This window comes from Aptenodytes patagonicus, chromosome 3 (genome assembly GCF_965638725.1).
Source record: "Aptenodytes patagonicus chromosome 3, bAptPat1.pri.cur, whole genome shotgun sequence".
Classification (NCBI taxonomy): domain Eukaryota; kingdom Metazoa; phylum Chordata; class Aves; order Sphenisciformes; family Spheniscidae; genus Aptenodytes; species Aptenodytes patagonicus.
Window position 1 is genome coordinate 53952750 of NC_134951.1, and position 18289 is coordinate 53971038.

At 46.9% G+C, this 18289-nt stretch overlaps 1 protein-coding gene across 1 annotated transcript; it reads right to left on the reverse strand.

The window, feature by feature from the left end:
- Positions 1-1552: 1552 nt before the first annotated feature.
- On the reverse strand, positions 1553-11474 carry PPIL6 (peptidylprolyl isomerase like 6). The gene is made up of 8 exons (XM_076335467.1): positions 11388-11474; positions 9968-10063; positions 9332-9520; positions 8343-8405; positions 8027-8174; positions 6657-6713; positions 3249-3384; positions 1553-1778 (listed from the first exon to the last, which is right to left on the reverse strand). Exons 1-8 carry the CDS (start codon positions 11472-11474, stop codon positions 1667-1669), a joined length of 888 nt encoding a protein of 295 aa, XP_076191582.1. The 3' UTR covers positions 1553-1666.
- Between the last annotated feature and the right edge of the window lie 6815 nt (positions 11475-18289).

Sequence of the window (18289 nt, forward strand, 5' to 3'; positions counted from 1 at the left end):
TACTTATGAAAAGTTATTTGTCAGGAAAGGTGTTATTTTATGAATAAAATACACCACCATATTTTCATCTTTGGCACAGAACTATGAAGTGAAAATTACTATTCTCTAGGCAGTTTAATTGATTTGAAATGTTCCTCAGAAGACTTAGCTCCTTTATAGTAGTCTCTGTATAGAATGCAGAATGCTTTAGAAAATAAAAGGAGCAAACGTGTTAAACACTCCTTAGCTGGCTACAGACATATACAGACATTTTAGATTAAAGAATCTTTTTGGTTTGTACCATAAGTAAAGAAAAACCTAAATCCCCTTGCTAAAATTAAGACAATCGCCGTACTCACTCAGAGCATGTGGAGATCGCTCTAGGTCTGTGCCCTCTTCAGGCATTCAGTTAAACATTTGCTGATTCGTTAAATTCATTCCTATTTAGCAAATAAACTTAAGCATGTTACTTCCCATGAAATCTGTGGGCTTAAGCTCGGACAAAATAAGGTCTCTCCTAATACTTCTCTAACTCAGCCTTTCCTGTCTTACGCTGGCGCTGTTTTGTGGGGTTTAGCAGCTCATACGGCGAGCCCAGGAGCAAAGGTCGCTCAGCACAGTGCTCTTCGCAGTCCTGGAAATAGAGGCGAGAGGGCTGTACGCTGCCGGTGTCTGCGTAGCCCTGGCACAGCAAGGCTGGTTTAGCCGTGTATCTGCATCCGAGCCCGATGAATGCTCTTTCCTTTGAACTTCCAATGCACTTGGTTATGGCCTCTCTTTCCAGGCCGCATTTTGATTTTCCACACATCTTCCCTTCTTTTAATGCTTACCTGCCATCCTCTGCTGAAGCCACCCATGCCCAAGCTCTGCACTGTGCATCAGAGAGATCTTGCACGTAAGAAATCCCTGACACTAGCACTCGTTGTGTATTATATATTTGCATCCACACGTAATCTTAAAATTTCCTGGTTTGCAGTAACTTTGTAAACAATATTTTTCTCTGTTTTAGTGGCAATAGTCACATTTTTGTTACTTGAGACCATCTGCCAAATATAATTACTTAAAGCTTAACGTCTGCTCTACCACTTCCTGGTTTTAGCCTGATGCAGCCCAACCTGATTTCAAGGGTGTTACTTTTAGTTTATAGTAGTCAGTGCAGATCAACTGCATGGCATTCAGAGGGGCCGCAGTTCTGCAAACATTTTTTTTTTTCCTCCTTTCCTCTGAGATGTCTGAGTTACCATATGCAGACTACGTCTGGTATCTGAGCTATACGGGGCAAACCTGGCAGGGCAGTTGTGCTGTGGAGGTTGTGGTAGAGGCAGAATTTAGCCAGGAACAGTTAGCTCTATCCCTACAGTTGTGTATCCATCTGTCCACCCGTGCTTTAGCCATATGTGCATTTTATCCTATCTGCTTGTCACTATATAATCATATTAACACCATTTCCCATAAACTGTAGACTGGCACTGGGATATGTTCACAAGTCTTTTTCTATACTATTATAAAAGTGCTTTTTAACAGCTTATGAACATTTTTTTTTTAAGCCAAAAGAACGTTTCCAAGCCATTCACACGTGCAAGAAGTGCTTTTATTTTTGCCTTAAGTGAAAGCCATCAAGGGTCTGTAAAAAGCTGAGCAGAAAATAGTGCTCTACCTTATAGCAGGCAGGAAAACCAGCTGGCGATCACGGCTCAAAAGTCCCGCAGTTAATAATCTTGCAGTCTACCGTAGGCCTTTCGTTATACGTAGGTACGGCTTCCAGTCTCTGGAGGACCTCCGTGCCCTCGATCAGTTGCCTACGGGAGGGAGAAAGTGCACATAGGATCTGTCTCTGTCTGGAGCCAGCTCCGCAGCCTCCAGCTTGTGTGGGGCTGTAAGAAGCCCAGGCACCAGTTTCCTACCAACAGGCTGCACCGGCTCTGCTCTTTGAAGAGTTGTTCTTTGCAATGGAGTGACAAACACCATCAGTTCTTGATTAAGTAGCCGCTAGGTAGCATTTTAGGAGAGATAAAAATGCTACGGCTTTATGCAGCTACACTTATTTAAAGAAACAAGCGTTTTACCATGTGCCCTGGCTACAAATGGCCATTACTTTTAAGGAGAAAGAAGTCAAGAGACACGCTGTCAGAAGTGACAGTTATTAGAAGTGACTCGCTGAGAAATCTTTCGTTTCCTGCCTTCACAATGCCAATCTGAATCCTGAAAACAGTCCAACATCTTGCAATCATTACGATTTTCAGCCTGTCCTGCTCCCACGCTGCAGGAGCACAAGCTGTGCCTCCTGCACACACAAGCACGGCGATGGATGCCAGCAGTGCTCTGGAAAGCTTCGTACCATATCCCACCCCATCCCACCCACCACAGTGGTACCAAGCGGGGAGGACATTGCAGGCAGCCCTTGCCCAAGCAGGGACGTCAGAAGGACTGAGCCAGTGCAGGGCTGGAAGGTGCCCGGCTGTCCTCATCCTACGCTGTGCCTGCTTTTTGCTCCCTTGGAATTAAACCCCCACTCAGCTTCAAGAGGGCCTGGCTATAAGGTCGTGGATCCCACACCTTTCAGATTACACAGAGCCGGTGGCAAGGCTGAAACTCGAGGTGAATGCTGCTAGTTATAAATATATCCGGCCAGCAATCGCTTTTGGTTTGTTCTCTGTAGGTGAGGCAGTTCAGCTTTTCGCTTCCTTTAAAAATGCTGTCTTTCACCATGACGTGGTTACATGGAAACTGCACTGTGAATTTCTCGCTCTCTCGTAATACATACATATTTTATTCTCTTACATCAAGCAAACTGCTCAGAGCAATAATCTTCCCTATTATATTCCTGAAAATCTAAAAATCTTAACAGGGCCAGCCCTATACATTGTCCTACTGAGAACAAACTCCCAGCATGCATTCGCTAAAATAATTTCTTTCAGCTCATGAGGGCAGAGCAGAGCCCGGAGGCTTTGCTCAACACCCCTCTGTCTGTCAGGGCCCACCTTCGGCTGACACCGAGCTATGCAGCCATCAATTTGTAGCCCTCATCCTGGAGAGGCCCCGGCAGCTTTGCCATAGGGTTTTCCAGCTTGAGCAAGCCAGGCCAGGGCAGAGAAAAGGAGGGATGGGTGTCATTAGGTACTTCAAACCTGAGTTATCCATCCTTCCCCTGGCCAGAGGCAGCGGCTGCCGTAGGGATTTCATGGACGCTTCCTCCTGGGCAGCTGTGTCCCGCGGGGCCAGGGCGACCTCTCACGCAGTGCAGTGGCAGCAAGCTTGTGCGTACCTACCCGAAAGCCACGTATTTTTTGTCCAGGTAGGGAGCTGGCTGGAGGGTGATGTAGAACTGCGAGCCGTTGCTGTGGCGGCCCTTGTTGGCCATCCCGAGGACCCCTCTTCCCTTGTGACGGACGGAGAAGCTTTCATCTAGGGAAAGAGTTCGGGGATGAAAGGCCGCAGTTGTGTTGCTCCCTTTGCTGCTATTCACCGTACAGGTCCCTTTTGCCGGCTCCCGCAAGCTCCCCTTTCCTTCTTCCACGCTCTCCCTTTCCCTTCTCCTTTTCCCCCAAAGGTCTCATTGAGTCTCATGCGAGCCAAGTCTGGTTTGAATCAATGTCCTTCCTAGAAAGCGCTTCCCACTACTGCCTAGTGCTTAAGCCAGTAAAGAAGCTAATGACAAATATCCATGAAAAAGTGCTCTAGGTATTTCTGAATATTAGAGCCACAGCAACGATGCCTCTGGCTCCCCGTTGTCGGTTTGTAATGCCTGTCACCAGAGGAGCTCGGGGCACTTAGCACGGCATTTCCCCGCGGCTACTTGGGATTATTCCCACTGTACAGATGAGGAAGGTGGGAGGCAGAGGGGATGCTCCAAGCACAGCCTCTGCTCTGCCGCCCCTCATGCCGCTGCCTGCGGTGAAGAGGACAAGATCCCCTGTGAGCACAAAGAGGGCTGTGAGGACAGGACACGCCTGGCTGGGGCGGGATGCCCAGCTGCCCCCGGCGCTCGGCGACTTGTGTGGGAGAGCGAGCAGGAGACTTCTTTAGCCAAATAAAATGACAGAGCTGAATAAATGGAGAGCAGATACTTAGTTAAGGAGGCTGGGGTGCTCCCAGAGCGGAAGCTTTGTTCCAGGGCGAGGAGAGGAGGCAGGCAATGGGAGATGCAAGGGAAGAGCAAGTGAGAGCCACGAGGAGGTGAAAAGGATCCTCCGTGCCAGCTGAGGAAGGACTGGTGAGGGAGAGAAGAAACGGCTCTCATGAGGGATGACTGCGGAAGGATAGACATAAGGCGTGCTTGGGTTTGGGGGATGATGGCAAGGACTTGATTCCTTCTCCATTGTGGAGGGGAGCCTGGCTACGAGGTGGGGAGCAGGGGGTGCATTGATCCTGGCCCCCTCATCGCTCATCTCCTACCTGATCACACAGAGCCGTCAAAAGCCCCATGGAACTCTCAACAAGCTTGAAGGGAACTGTAGAAATGTTTAGATTTTATTGTTCTCTGATTTTTTTTTAATTCTTTTTACCCAGTTTGAGTGCCCTTCTCAGAAACTGATTCATTAAAAATGGTAATTAACTTTTAACTGAACAGTTACTCCCTGACCACTGCCTTGCGGTTTGCAAAGTGACTTCAGCAGACTAATTTTGGAGTAGGATGCTTTGCCCTGTGACACGGCACTCCAGTCCGAGTGATTCTCTGTAATTACCTCAGTCCCTTCAGCTCATTACAGTAAAATGTGGTTCCGTCCCATTAATTTCAGCAGGCATTGCGGTGCCCGGACGTGTGCCAAGCGCGGCATCTCCCAGAACATTACCGGCTGACAGAGGCATCTCTCACCCTTTTCAGATATCGAAGATATTTGTTCTCTGCCCTCAGTGTAAAATAGTTTGGCGGGAAGTACTGGGAGAGCAATCTAAGCCTTAAAATAGAAAGGCATACCCAAGTGAAGACCTTTCTCAAGGAGGAAAAGCAACTTTTAATTAAAAAGGGGGAGGAGAAGAATTAGCAATCCTCTCCTTTAATACATCAACACATGGAGTATGTGCAATATGGGTAATAAAACTCTTCCAGGGACACTTTCAAGGTTGACAGATTCCAAATTAAATCCACCTTAAAAGTACTTAAGCGATTTTTGATGCATTGTCACCTTCCCACACGACATGGCAGCTTCTTTCCTGGGTAACACAGGGAAAGCACAAGCTTTGCCTGGAGGAGGAGGATGGAGCCGGGACTAAAACGGCGCATGCTGGGCTGGGCCTTCGTGCCGCAGCCCAGGCAGCGTGCGTGGGGCCATAGCTCTCCTGGATGCAGAGGTGCCTACGCACGCTCAAACTCATTTTCCTCCGCAGACGATTTCTACCCGAACAGAAAGTGCGAAGGGTACGAGATGTGCACTAGCACAAATCTATTGGGTAGCGTTGCTGGAAAAGAGAATTCACAAACTTCTAAATCCTCGGTGATATTCGCCTTGCAAACAATTTAACAGCCAGTCCTAGTTTTTTCCAATACCAGCTTATATTCTTTCTGAGATGAGTGTGTCCCGAGAGACTAGGCTTGCTGCTATTTCAGGAGGTCCAGCATCAAAGAAGTGGCTTTTGCTCTTTCCCGCCCACTCTAGGCAGCCCGTAGCATTTACTGCCTTAAATCCCACACGCCGGGCTTCCACTTCCAGCAGCTTTCCTGCCTGCCAGCGCTGTGACTCGGCCCGGCAGAGTGGGTTAGCGACCCGCCTCCAGCCGGGTTTTGCTCCGTCCATCCCGGGGCCTCGAGGTGAGAGCGGCTTCTCCTCATGAGTAGGCTCTTCAGCGTCTTGGGAAAGAAAGCTTTCAGCTACACTTGGCATTTCTGATCTCTCTGTTGGCTGCTGCCCAGCCTGCTCGAATGTCACATCATTTGTGCCATTGACAGTGGGAAAGCTTTTATATAAGGGAACATAAATTAGTTTCAAAAGTGCTTTAACTGTCATAAAACGTCTTTATGGGTAGCATTTAGTCTAAACAGAAGATCCCAAATGTCTATGTCAATTATATGGGTTGTTTTTCTTAAATACTGCAAGTTATAATGTTCTCTTTTCTTTACATTTTATTACTTTATTCCAGTACGGGGGAACTTTTTTGTTAAGTTGAGCTTGTGTTTGTCATTTCTCGACTTTCACAGTTTTATGTGAGATTGAGAAGTAACTCCCCTTACATCAGCAGAGTCACGTAGCCGCTGGCAGCGATGCCTGCGGTGGCCCCAAGCCTGAAAACTGCCTGAGGTCCAGGAAATCTAGAGTTAAAGCCAACTTACTTCCATTACTTTAAATGCATTTAAAGTGGTATCGGGTGCCTGGACATCTGTAGCTAATCCACTTCTACATTTCTAAGGTCCTAGCCACAAGGTGAGTACTCGCAGTTTGAAGTAGGAGAGTGGGTGACTGTCAGCCCTCATTTAGGCAGGGAGAAGGGGCCGGTGGAGCTGAGCATTGGGCAGGGGACATCAGAGGAGGGGGCCAAGGTTACAGATCAAAAAGTGACCTTGCTAAAGCAGTCCGCTCATGCTAATGCAAGCAGGTAATAATTCTGACTGAAAAGCAAACCCTTTTGCTTTAGGGAGATGAAAGGAAATTCCCAGGTTATTCTGTGGATGAGATCAGGTAAACAACTTGATTTTTGCAGAAATTTGCCATTTGCGCAGTAAGATAGCTGAGGAACCATACCTTCAAAGGTGGGACCATAAATTGACTCTCCTCCGTCTCCCTTTCCAGTTATGATGTCTGCAGGGTAGATAAAAGTAACCATCAGAGACCAGCGTTATCACAGGGGGTTGTCAGTGAGCAGCTCAGCCGAGGTCAGAGACGTGGGTTGCGCATCAGCCTGGGGGAACAACGGCATCCATCTTTCTGTTTTACTACTGAAAATTTATCAGACCTTTGGGAAGAGCTCTGCTTCTGTCCCAAGAGACAGACTCTCTATGGAGAACTATTTCATACGGCGCATTTAATCGTTGCCCCTCTGAGAAGGTCCAGCATCTTCTGCTGGGAGAGCTCCTGCGGTGGCAGCGGCCAGCCGAGGAAGGGGTGCCCTGGAGAAAGACGCCTGTCGGAGGGAGCAGGGTTAGAAGAAGGATGAAAATGCAGCTGTGATATTATGGTGAGTTAAGACCACTACCTTGTCTAAGAAAAGAGATTTGATAAGAGAGAAATTCCTATTGAACCAGATTTCTACTGAGTAAGGCACTAAAGAAACCCGATGCATCTATTTTTTAAAGAAGTCTGGTTTTGTTACTTTATTTAGACATTGTCTTATACCAGTCAGGCTATGGTTAGTCCTTTACAGTAGCAAGCTTGTAATTTTAGGTTGCTTTTATGGACTACATAGTTATCTGCATAGTTATACATGAAAAGTAGGAGGTCTATCTTCAAAGTATAAACCTGAACTGGATTTAAGCACTCACATTTGGAGCAAGGCAAACACAGGTAAGAAATACAGGTAGGTAAGATGTATGATAGACCAAGAGGGAGTAGCAAAGGAAATGCCTTCTGATAACACCTAACTGTCTCGACTTCCCTGGGGATGTCAGTGGGGCAAGCTGTGTGACCCATCGTTCGTGGTGCTTTCTCCTCGGTGCCACACTCCAAACGTAGCACTGATGTTCAGAAAACTCAGCAGCACGTTTGCAAGGGCTCTGACGCTTGGCTAAATGCCTCCGTAAGTTAATCTCTCTATAAAGCAAGTAGTATGTTTTCCTATGGCTATTCTTAGTGTTTTCATGTTTCCAATTAGTTTCCTAACTACTTACCAAAGAACTTCATGGAAAAGAGTTTTAATGTTTTCAATTAGTTTCCTAAATTCTTTTGAAAAGGTCTTGGGTAATCAAAAGAACAAACTATCCAAACTTTTCCTATGTTTAGAAAGTGAGATGGCTAAAAGAGAAAAAGTTTTCTGGTTTTTATATATATATTAATTAAGAGATTAGCTTTGTCCTGGAGTTCAGTTATGTCTCCGTGGATGAAGACTGTTATTCATGCAGATCATCCCCCCTCCTTGTGCTGTAACTCGGTTTTACTCAGGACACCTGGAAACGCACCTCCTCCTTGGATCCACCCGTTTTTCACCAGGCGATGGAAAAGGGAGTTTTTGTAGGTGAGCTCTCGGCCGTCGCGGGGAGACGTTGCTCCTCCGGCGCACAGGGCGCGGAAATTCTCACAGGTCCTGGGACACGCGTCCGAAAAGAGCTGCAAAAGCGAGAAGAGGAAAACACGTGTGGAATTCATGGCTGACAACGTGTGAAATTCCTAGCCGACGTCCACTGGCCAGATTTCTGTCGCCCCTGCTTCAGCAGGTGAAACCACCGCGCTGCGTGGACTTGTTCCTCGCTTTTGCTTTTCTCCTCTGTAACGTACCTCAAAGAGCAGCCTCCCGACGGGCTGTTCCTCAATGGCTATCTCCAGGTACACAAACACGTGCTGTTTAAAGCAGAAAAACAAATGCAGTGAGGGAAAGGCCAGCTCTCCGTGCCCGTGCTGCACTCGCTTCCTAACGCAGGCCAGCGTCCAGCTACCCGGTGCAAATGGTCTCAGAAAATGCCCGTGGGATTGTCAATGCACAACAGCATTCCTACTATTTTGTTTAAATAGACAAAAAAGTAGAGGATGTTTCACTTCATTCTGGGCAGAAATAATCCTAGCAGTGTGTTAAAGCTAACTACTGGGCAGGGCCTCCTTCTTCCTCTTGCATTTACGTACATTGCCTGTTGCAGCCCATACAATACAGGCAGGAATAAATGAATCCGCAGGAATACCCGCCACCCCACCAAAATGGACATTTCTCGCTCTTCCCAGCCAGCCTCAAATCTGCATGTCACCGATGCCGTATCTTCTGCGTTACTCATTTTAGTATGACATTTTATTTTTCTCTGCTCTCACTACTGCGTCAGCGCCAGCCGCATCACACCTCATGACACCATGGCATTTCAGGGGGTCTCGGCTGGGAAAGGAGAGGTTTGGCAGTCGGGCTTTTGGTACCCAAGAATAAGGGTACCCAAGGGCTGGGTGATTTGGGATTTTGGAGCAGCACGGTTGCAGCATGGTCAGCAATGCGCTGCTGTTGGACTGTTCCGCCCTGAAGCAGTTAATACACGTCGGGCATCCGGGCTAGTGTTTGTCCCTTCCTGGCTGCGGAGAGGTGTCCTCGTCCTCGGCAGGGGACGCTCCCGCCGGCCTCTCCGTCCCCAGCTCTGGCCCTGCCATCGCAGGGCAGAAACCAAGAAACTGCCACCACTGTGCTCGCGGTGCTCGCTCTCCTTCCTCCTCGTGGTATGTGCCCTTTCATCGCACAACCTCTCCGGCCACTTACAGACCTTGTACTCTTCTCGTAAAACAGTGCTACTTGCCCGGCTGTTTTTCAGATATTTGGTGTAGAAATCCTCAGCAATCGCTTGGTAAAGTGCCTCGGGCTTAAAGTCGCGATAGTCCCACTCATGGTAAGACCACTTGAGCAGCTCCTTCTCGTCCCCCAGCAGCTGGCCACCAACGAAGCACATCACCGAGGAGGCATATGCCCACACCTCACCTCTCAGTTCCTGTGTTTCAGAGGGACAACGTAAAGCCTCCAGGGATTATTTACACCTTTAGTGAAGAAGCAATCAGTAATAATCCACCACGCCTGTGATATTTTTATGCCTTTCCTACTTCAAACCGCAAATCCCGCCAACGGGAAGGGATTGGGCAGCAGCTTTCAGTGAGGTGTGCTGATGCCGCATGCAGTTACGTGCCCTAAAGGTCTGGATCCTGCTGCTACGGGACATTATCGTGACGACAGTCACGTGGGTGTCACTTTGGGGGCAGCTCAGACTGAACAGGAGAAGCTCCCGCAGAGCCCCATCCTGCTCCAAGGGTCTCTGAGGCCACTAAATAAAGCGGAGTGGAAAAGCCCACTTCCGAAATCTGCGGATGGCACCGAGCTGCGAGACGCTGCAGCCCCGGGGAGAGGACTTGTGTCTGAAACAACCTGAGGAAACGAGAGTTACCTTCTTTTTCTCCTGTAAATATTCATGCCATGCAAATTCTACTAAAGGCTGTATTACAGGATCTGCAAACTTGCTTGGAAACTTCAGCTTCAGAGCCTAGATTTTTAAGGTAAGGACAAAAAATTGCTTACAAGCAGTTTAACACCCCCACACACACCCCCATCCTATCACAGCTTGTATTTTCCTCATGAACTACAACCTAAACCACATTCTAATCCAGTTATTGCACTGCACCCCTCATGCCTCCGGCGTAATTCCCGACACTTGCAGAAGTACACGCAAATCGTTCTAAATCCCTGTTTGCAGATGTAGTGGGTGTCTTGTTTTTCTATGAAGGGCTGATTCACAAATATTACTGAATTATACTGGTACTCCCCCCCAGCTCCCACATGAGATGGATGTAAGCAGTGAGATATTCAAAGATGTCTCTGAGCATCATCACTGCATTTTTGCATGCATTTTGCAGGCATGGGGAGTTGCAGTCCTCTGCTGTCCCAGGAGATTGGGCCCAGGGCCTCGGAGCACGCAAGTGGCTCAGTGAAAGCTGCAAGGTGAACGTTTCCAGTCCCTGTTGCTTGTACCATTGCCTCAGGAGCACACCGCTATTTAGATACGGGACATTCCTGTCCATGGATTTAGCCTCATCTCCATGTGGGCTGTACACACGTGCCCCAAGCTGGGGCTTAAAGCCAGCCCAGCTGGCCTTAAAAAGAATAAAGCAAAGAAGTGACTTTCTATTCAGCTCCCAGTCGCTGCTGCTATCGTTGGATCAGTGGCTGGAAAAAAAAAGGAAAAAAGCCAAGAGGCACGCTCCCCCTGCAGCTATCGGCTTGGCTTGTCCTTAGGGCTGCTGATAGATGGCAGAGCTTTGTCAGCTGTAAATAATGCTGGGGAACAAGCCTGGCATATAAACTCTTACGGGCAGCGAGGGCATAAAGGTCAGCTTTGTGCACCCCACGTTGGGCTGCGTGCTGTGCATCCGCTGCACGGCTGAGCTTTTCATGAAAAGTCTGTGAAACCCCGTGAGGTTTGCAGCTCTTTTCTTTCTCATCTGCACCGACAGAGCTGTGTTAAGGGACTTGTCATAAGCTGCCGAGCGAGTCGGGCAGAGCTGCGATGTGCATGACATCTTATACAGCACCGCACAGCTGTAAAATTTCTTGGCGGTGTACAAACAAGGAGGCGAGGACGCTGCAGTGGAGACCCCCGCCCCGAGCAGCGCCGAGCCGGGAGCCCGTAAAGCCTCGGTGCCTGCGCCTGCACCTGGTAGCGCTGAAGAAGAGCAGAAACCCAAAAATCAGAATATTTTCTTCCTAAAAGCCACCGCCGGGCGCAGGCATACCTCTGCTTATTTACTTCCCAGCCCCCACCGCTCCCTGCTGCTCCCAACCCAGCTCCGGGGTTGGAGCCTAGGGGTTACCTCTGCTGCACACTTGGCCACGTGGAAAGCCGGGTGCCGGAGCAGCCCCACCACCGCCACCGTCACCACCGCCCGCCGCGGGCCCATGGCGCCCTGGCCACCACCAGTCCGAGTCCGTCAACAGAGCCCGGCTCCACGGCAACGCCGGACACCAACACCCCCCCCCCGGCCCTGGCACTTCTAAGCACTTCCCAAGCCTAACGTAAGCGGGTTTCAACCCCGTGGGAGGGTGGGAAATGCTCTGATTTCTGTTCTCCCCTGAAGGAAGGAAAACCGGATTAGAGGGAAGTGTGTGGCAGAGCAGAGGACTGAAGCCAGCTCTTTCCAGAGCTCATGACGGATGCTGTCAGTACGGGATCGTTATCTTGTTGCTAACGGTGGCTAATAGCAGATGCCCAGCAAAAAGTGGCAAGAATAAGCAAACGTGACAGCAGCGCTTCCCCATCACTCTCCCAGCTTCCGGTGAGCCTCTGCTCAAGGATTTCCCAGTATCTTTGCATTTAATTCCCCTTGGTGGCTCTTTTTCAGGTGAATTTCTTTGCTTTTCAAACATATGTAAAAATCCAGCACCCACAAAATCCCGTGGCAATGAGATTTACGGCTTAATTACACCCTGTGTAAAGCGTGCATCTCCTTTTGACGCAGAAACTCCTACCCACAGCTGTATTCACTGGGTGCTGCTGAGACATCATTCCCGCCGTCAGCCCGGACGGAGCGGTACGGGGCACAGGACGGAGCGGTTCCAGAGGGGTCATGGCTCCCACAGCAAAGCTTTGTGCCACGGCGGCAGCTTTGCTCCCTTTTGGCTAACGCAGCATGTGCAGAAGCGGTTTTGTGGGACAGCTGTAGGTTCAGCACAGGCTTCTGTCAGCACGGCTGGGTCAGGTCGCTTTTCCTCTCCGAGCAAGGTGAATTTTAGGAGACGCTGGTGTTAAAAGTGACAAAACCGAATTGCATGTCACGTCAAGAATTTGCCTAATTTTTCATGACATCACGGAGCAACGCAACCATCGTCACATCCCCAGGAAAAATACATCTTTAGCATGTCAAAATCCTATTGCAGATGAGACAGTTGTGATTTTCCTACGAAAAATATGTTCTGCAGAACCTACGTTAAATACCACAAAAACTATATTAATTTCTCCTCTTAATAGTGATGTGCACTCTTTTTTTTTTTTTGCAATTGTATATCAAAATGGCTTTATAAAGTGCTAAATTTGTACCTAACCACAGAGTCGGAACCAAAAAGCTTATAGCCTCTCAGCTCGATGTTTCTGAACTACCCATGCCCGTAAAAAATTCAGACTGAGAAAGAAATCGCAGGTTGCAGAAGGGCTCCCCCATGCAGCCCTGAAGTTTCTCTGGCCCGTGTGTGGCTCAGTGACATTTTCTTACAGCGATTCATTAGGGGCAACTCTTTTGTAATGATTTTGTTGGGATTTGCAGCAATGTTGGATTTGAAGAGCTCCATCCTTGCATTACCAAAGACTGCAAAGACGATCAGACTCTGAGGGTTTAGCTACCACATCTGCTCTCTTGCCTGAAAGACCCGTGCACAAGATGTTGTAATTTCATGTTACGATTTCTTCCTGCTTAAAAAAAAAAAAAAAAAAAAAAGAAAATTGAGGGAGATGAAACAGTTTGGACAATGGGACGTATTAAAATCCTATGGTAGACAAGGCAGTTTTAACTTACACACAGGTACTGGGTGGCAGCAGGCAAGCCGAGGTGTGACCGTAGCTGACCGCAGCAAGCAGCGTGTGCAGCTGCAGCTACATTTTGTAGGCTGTGACTGAGCGGTGCAAAGGAAAGCCCTTTTCCTTCCTCCTCCCGAGGGCCGGCGCGACGACTGCCGGAGCCTCTGCAGGCTGTGACAAGCAGAACCTAATTTTAGCAGCCAGACCATATGGCTTCTGCCGTAGCCAACAAAAGCCTGTGGGAGCCTTAGGTAAAGTCAAAAAGAGAAGCAGCATACCCAGAGTCAAATACAAAATCAGTAACGCTTCAGAAAATATTCTCTTCGCTACCTATTTTTCTCTACATCCATATTTTTAGCCTGATAGAGATTAATACAACTGAAGTTTATTTGGCCTTTTAAAATGTCTCTTTCCTCCTTTTTGTACTACAAAACATAAGTATTAAAACCAGAGCAATCCACTGCATATTATTTTCAAAAAAAGATTGATGTCTGCATTTCGTAAATGTGCTTAAATTTACACACAAATTCTGTTCCTGAAATTTAATTCTGCACATACATACGACTGGCTCCTGTTACTCCTTTTTCTTTTTTTTTTTTTAAATATTTAGCTGGGGTTTTTTTTTACTGATAATTTCTAGGCATGGAAATTCTTACTGTCATTGTGGGCAAGAAAGGGAATTAACTATAAACATGCTGCTAATCGTCAACTAACAGTCAAAGTCAAGAAGAAAAGCAACAATTAGCCAAACAAGCATAATATTATTAGCCAACAAGCCAGTAATATCACTAGCTGTACAGGACTGTTTTCTGCAAATTTATGAGGGTTTTTTTAAAAAAAAAGAGCAAGCCAAGAGCCACCGATTACTTGCTGTCTCTATCTATTCTGGCTTTTATTTCTCCCCTTCTTTTTGCATCACTTTGTAATTCAGGTACCTTAAAATCTATTCAACAGGTTGCCAATTATCAAAACTATATATCTCAAAATCTTAAACTGGATGATTTTTATTCATTTCAGCCTCTTTCTGCTACCTGTTTATAACGATATGATGTTGTTCTGCAAGCTTACTCGTATTTCTTAGATGAGCATAAAAGTTTTGCTGCTGTTAAGAGTTAGAGAGGAGTTTGCTGGTACCGCTGTGCTCCGCCAGCTGCGGGTGCCGTGCCGTGCTGTGCCGTGCCCCATTCGGTTTGCAGAGAGCGACGGTTATCGTGAAGAAAAGTATGGAAAGCACAAGAAGTTGTACAGCACATTTAAACAACGATACCGAAACCCTTCCAAAGGCCGGGCAGCTAATGTTCCTGGAAACATGAAGTCCTTTGAAACACGTATACGTGCCCTGACACGAGACCCGAGAGTTTTGCTTCTGCGGGATTGTCAGATGGTTTCCTTGCTCCAAACCTCTCGACCTGCTGCGGCTGCGGCCACTTCAGTTCCTTTCAGTCCAAGATAGCATCTGAAAGAGACTGAGAAAGAGAACAACAAGGCAGATTGGATTAATTAAACAAACCCAACACTTGAGGGAGAGCCCCCATGCGAAGGTACTCTGGCAGGAGAGCTGATAGGGGTCATCCAGTGACATTTTGGTGAAGGGTGAGTCAAAAGACTACAGCATCACCCTGCTGAAAGCTGCGTAAAGAATAATGCTGTGCTTGTTGAAGACGCAAACGTCAAATAACTTCACAGCAAATACCTGGAGAGGAAACATTGCACAGCTTATCTGCTGAAGCTGCTGAACCACAACAGCGTGCTGTGATGACTAGGGGGAGAGCCACCACTGCTGTTTCGCTCCAGGTCCTTGGGCTGCCACAAGTCCTTTCTGACAGATAGTATGCAGCTGTTAGATCACCCAGCAGTCGAAGCAAACAACGCAGGAGACTTCAAAAAAGGTCTTCCTACTGCCAGATTGAAGGACAGATTCAGCTCCAGAAAGAAGGAAGACCTCCATAAACTTAGTCTTCCAGGTGGAAGGCAGAAACTGACATCGCTTTATCAAGAAATCTAAAGCAAAGCCAAAGGGATAACCTGATTTTGAAGATGGCAATATACTAATGGGGCTGTCCACAACAACCTGAAGTTCTCAGGTGACTGCTGTAATAGCCACGAGGCATGCTGCCTTCAAGGGCAAGGAGGATCCAGTGGTTTGAAGGGAAGACCCATGAACACATCTGAGAATCGGTCCCCTTCAGGAATGCACAGACAGTGGGCTACAATTGCGGTTGTCAGAAAAACTTGCAGGACAGAGGGGGGAGTTGCTAACTAAAGCAAAGCTCTGCGTCCTGCTATTCCAAAGATACATTCCATTAGGTAGGATTATAATGTTAGCCAGAAATGAGCAGTAAGCATACTACAGTGAGAAGCTGGTTCACCTAGAATATGCCTGGATGTTTTTTTCCATTCAGAAGAATTGCTTGGGCCAGAGATGAACAGCAGTCCGTCTGTTGCAGAAAACCATTCATTGTTTGCCACGTTTTACGGAGGATCTGAAAAGGGTGGAGCACACAGGACTGTCGTAGCTCACAGGACTGCAGGCCTGCAAGAAGCAGACTCTTTAATGCCTCTAATGATAGATAAGAGGTCCTGAAACCATAGCTATGGCAGATACAGCATTGCCAGTTCTTTCTCCACTCTTAAAGAAAACCTGCAATAGCAGTAGGATTGGGAAAAAGCCTGCACAGACGGACTTCTGACCGTGGGAAGATAAGCGTACCCAGGAAGCACCCGTGACTGCTGCCCGGACTCCGGGGCATACCTGCTCTGCAAGGTGTGTGTGCGTGCTGGTCTCCTCCCAGCCACTCCCAAGTCAGACTCAGCTTCTCCTGGATGTGGACACTTACAGAGCCAGTGAGAGAGCCTGCTGCAGAGAAGGAAGACGTGGGGAGACAGAAAATGTACCAGGCTGCTATGCCCATGTGGGCATTGGGCCAATGATTAGGAACGAATCCCATGCTAGCTCTCATTTAAGGTGAAGTGGGAAAAGACTGAAAAAAAAAAATCCCAGCACACTAGGATAGGTCTTAGCAAACACCAACCATGAACTTGATCATGATGACTAACCAGCTAAGACAGTAAAACAAGCGTTTCACAAATAAAGAGATGCAAGCAGAACTCCTGGCTGAATGACTGGCAAGATCGATGCCAGGCTCAACACCCCAGCTTAACCTGTGAATAAGTATTCAGTTTGAAAGAGTTCATGGTGAAGCAGTCATCTCCTCTTCCACTTAGACACTAGGAGGCAATTGCTGTAAAGCCCCTAGTAGTGCTTTTTTAGTCCCCGAGCAGAAAAGAGAGCATGTAACAAGTATTAAAAAAAACCCCACCTTGCAAAGTAACACATGCTAAGATGAAGCTTCTCCTACTGGCAGGATAATTTGCTTTCACGGCTCATAAGAAATAATCTGATATTCATCTATCAAAAATGAGATGCTGAACTGGAAGGCCCACCGGTCTAATCCACGCTGCCAGCGTCTCGGCTTCCACGCACAGAACAGCAAACTCTCTTGAACTTTAGAGTGCCGAGGTCAAGAAATGCTATTTACAGCTAAACCATGAATATCATTGGCAAGCGGAGTAAGTGTACACACAGTAGTCAAATACACGCTTAACACGGCGTGTTTGCTCTACCCCTCAGGAATTTGTTTCCACTTTCACCTGGAGAATCAGCCAAAATCTTCAGAAGAAGCCAAATTTTCATAAACTTGCATTTGAAAAAAGAATAGTAAAATCCTTTTAGAGTTCAACTACACAGGGTAACTCACAAATGGAGTAGAAGAAACACACAATGGTGTTAATTGCTCACAAAAATGGATCTTTCTGTAGTCTACTTTCCTGCATTTATGTCTAAAATCCTAATCTCATTTTAACATCGTAAGCAGTGAGATGGATTTGCTAAGAAGGTTACTCTGTGAGAAAATGAGAAGTTAAGGCATTTGCTGGCTAAGGAGTAAAGATATTTAGAGAGCTGCTTTGAAACGTAGTTTTTAAGGCATGCATTTTTTTGCTATATAGTTCTTAGTGGCAGCGGGACTAAACAGCAAAGCTGAAAGGGTTTCCTTTCAAATTCAAAGCAAACCTAGGCTTCAGTTGCAGCCTTAAATATGCACACACAGAAGAGGGATTTATTTTCATCTTTAATAGAAACGCGTTCACTAGGAAGGAAGCAAATGGTGTCAAAAAAGCAACATTTGTGGTGTGAGAAACCACGTGAGCTTCTCGTGTGCGAGCTACAATGTGTGCCGAGAGCTTAAGCAACGCAAGGTGCAAGATGAGTCACTGCTGTGCTATTCACAGAAGCTCGTTTCTTCACTGGTGATGTGGTAGAAAAGCGTAAGAAAATTCCAAACCCAAAACTTCACTCCTTTTAGTTATAGGGAAAGCATCAAGCAATCAGTATGTGCTGGTGGCTCAAGCGTAATTGTAGCATCATACTTAATCCTGCAAGAACGTCATAATGAACAAATCTAAGTTCAAAAAAAAGGAAAGTATTTAAGTTATTTTACTGGTAGTCTTAGAATTTAGCTTGTAACCAGCTTTTAAGCATTTCAGGATTCGTAAGTACATGGCAGAGAAGGAACTCAGTGCAAGCTCCTGCAAACTTACGACCACAGTATTATGGCCGCACATTACAGTATTTCAACTAAAATCAAAAGTTGTTAGGATGAAACCTCCATAATATTTATCGTAAACTTAAATTTATACAATTGATCAGTAAGATTTTCATAATGTCGTAACAAGCTTCACTTGCATTTTTACATCTGTTCTTGCAGCATCAAGATTTCAAGCTTCTGAAGTGCAACTGCAGAATATACTGGTTCTTTTTGGTGGCAGAAGTATACAAACTGCAATTCTCCATTCCGAGAGGAAAAAACAAAAGATGAAAAGCCTAACTAGAGTTTTGCTGTGGGACATTTTTTTTTTTTTTACATTGATTTATTCCCACTGCCTACCCTTTTCATGATCCATTTGTATAAAAACGGATCTAGTACTTTGACAAAATGGAGCTACTTACCCAAACTCCAGGAGCACATGGTCGGGAGCCAGCCGAGTAGTCTAGACTTGAACAAGGAATGTCGTCCAGAATTTGGGCTCCCCAGAACAAGACAGAACTGACATACTGGACTGAGGGCAGCAGAAGGCTGCCAAGGTGATTAAAGAGCTGGAGCACATGATGGAAAAGGCTGAGAGAGCTGGGCTTGTTCAGGCCTT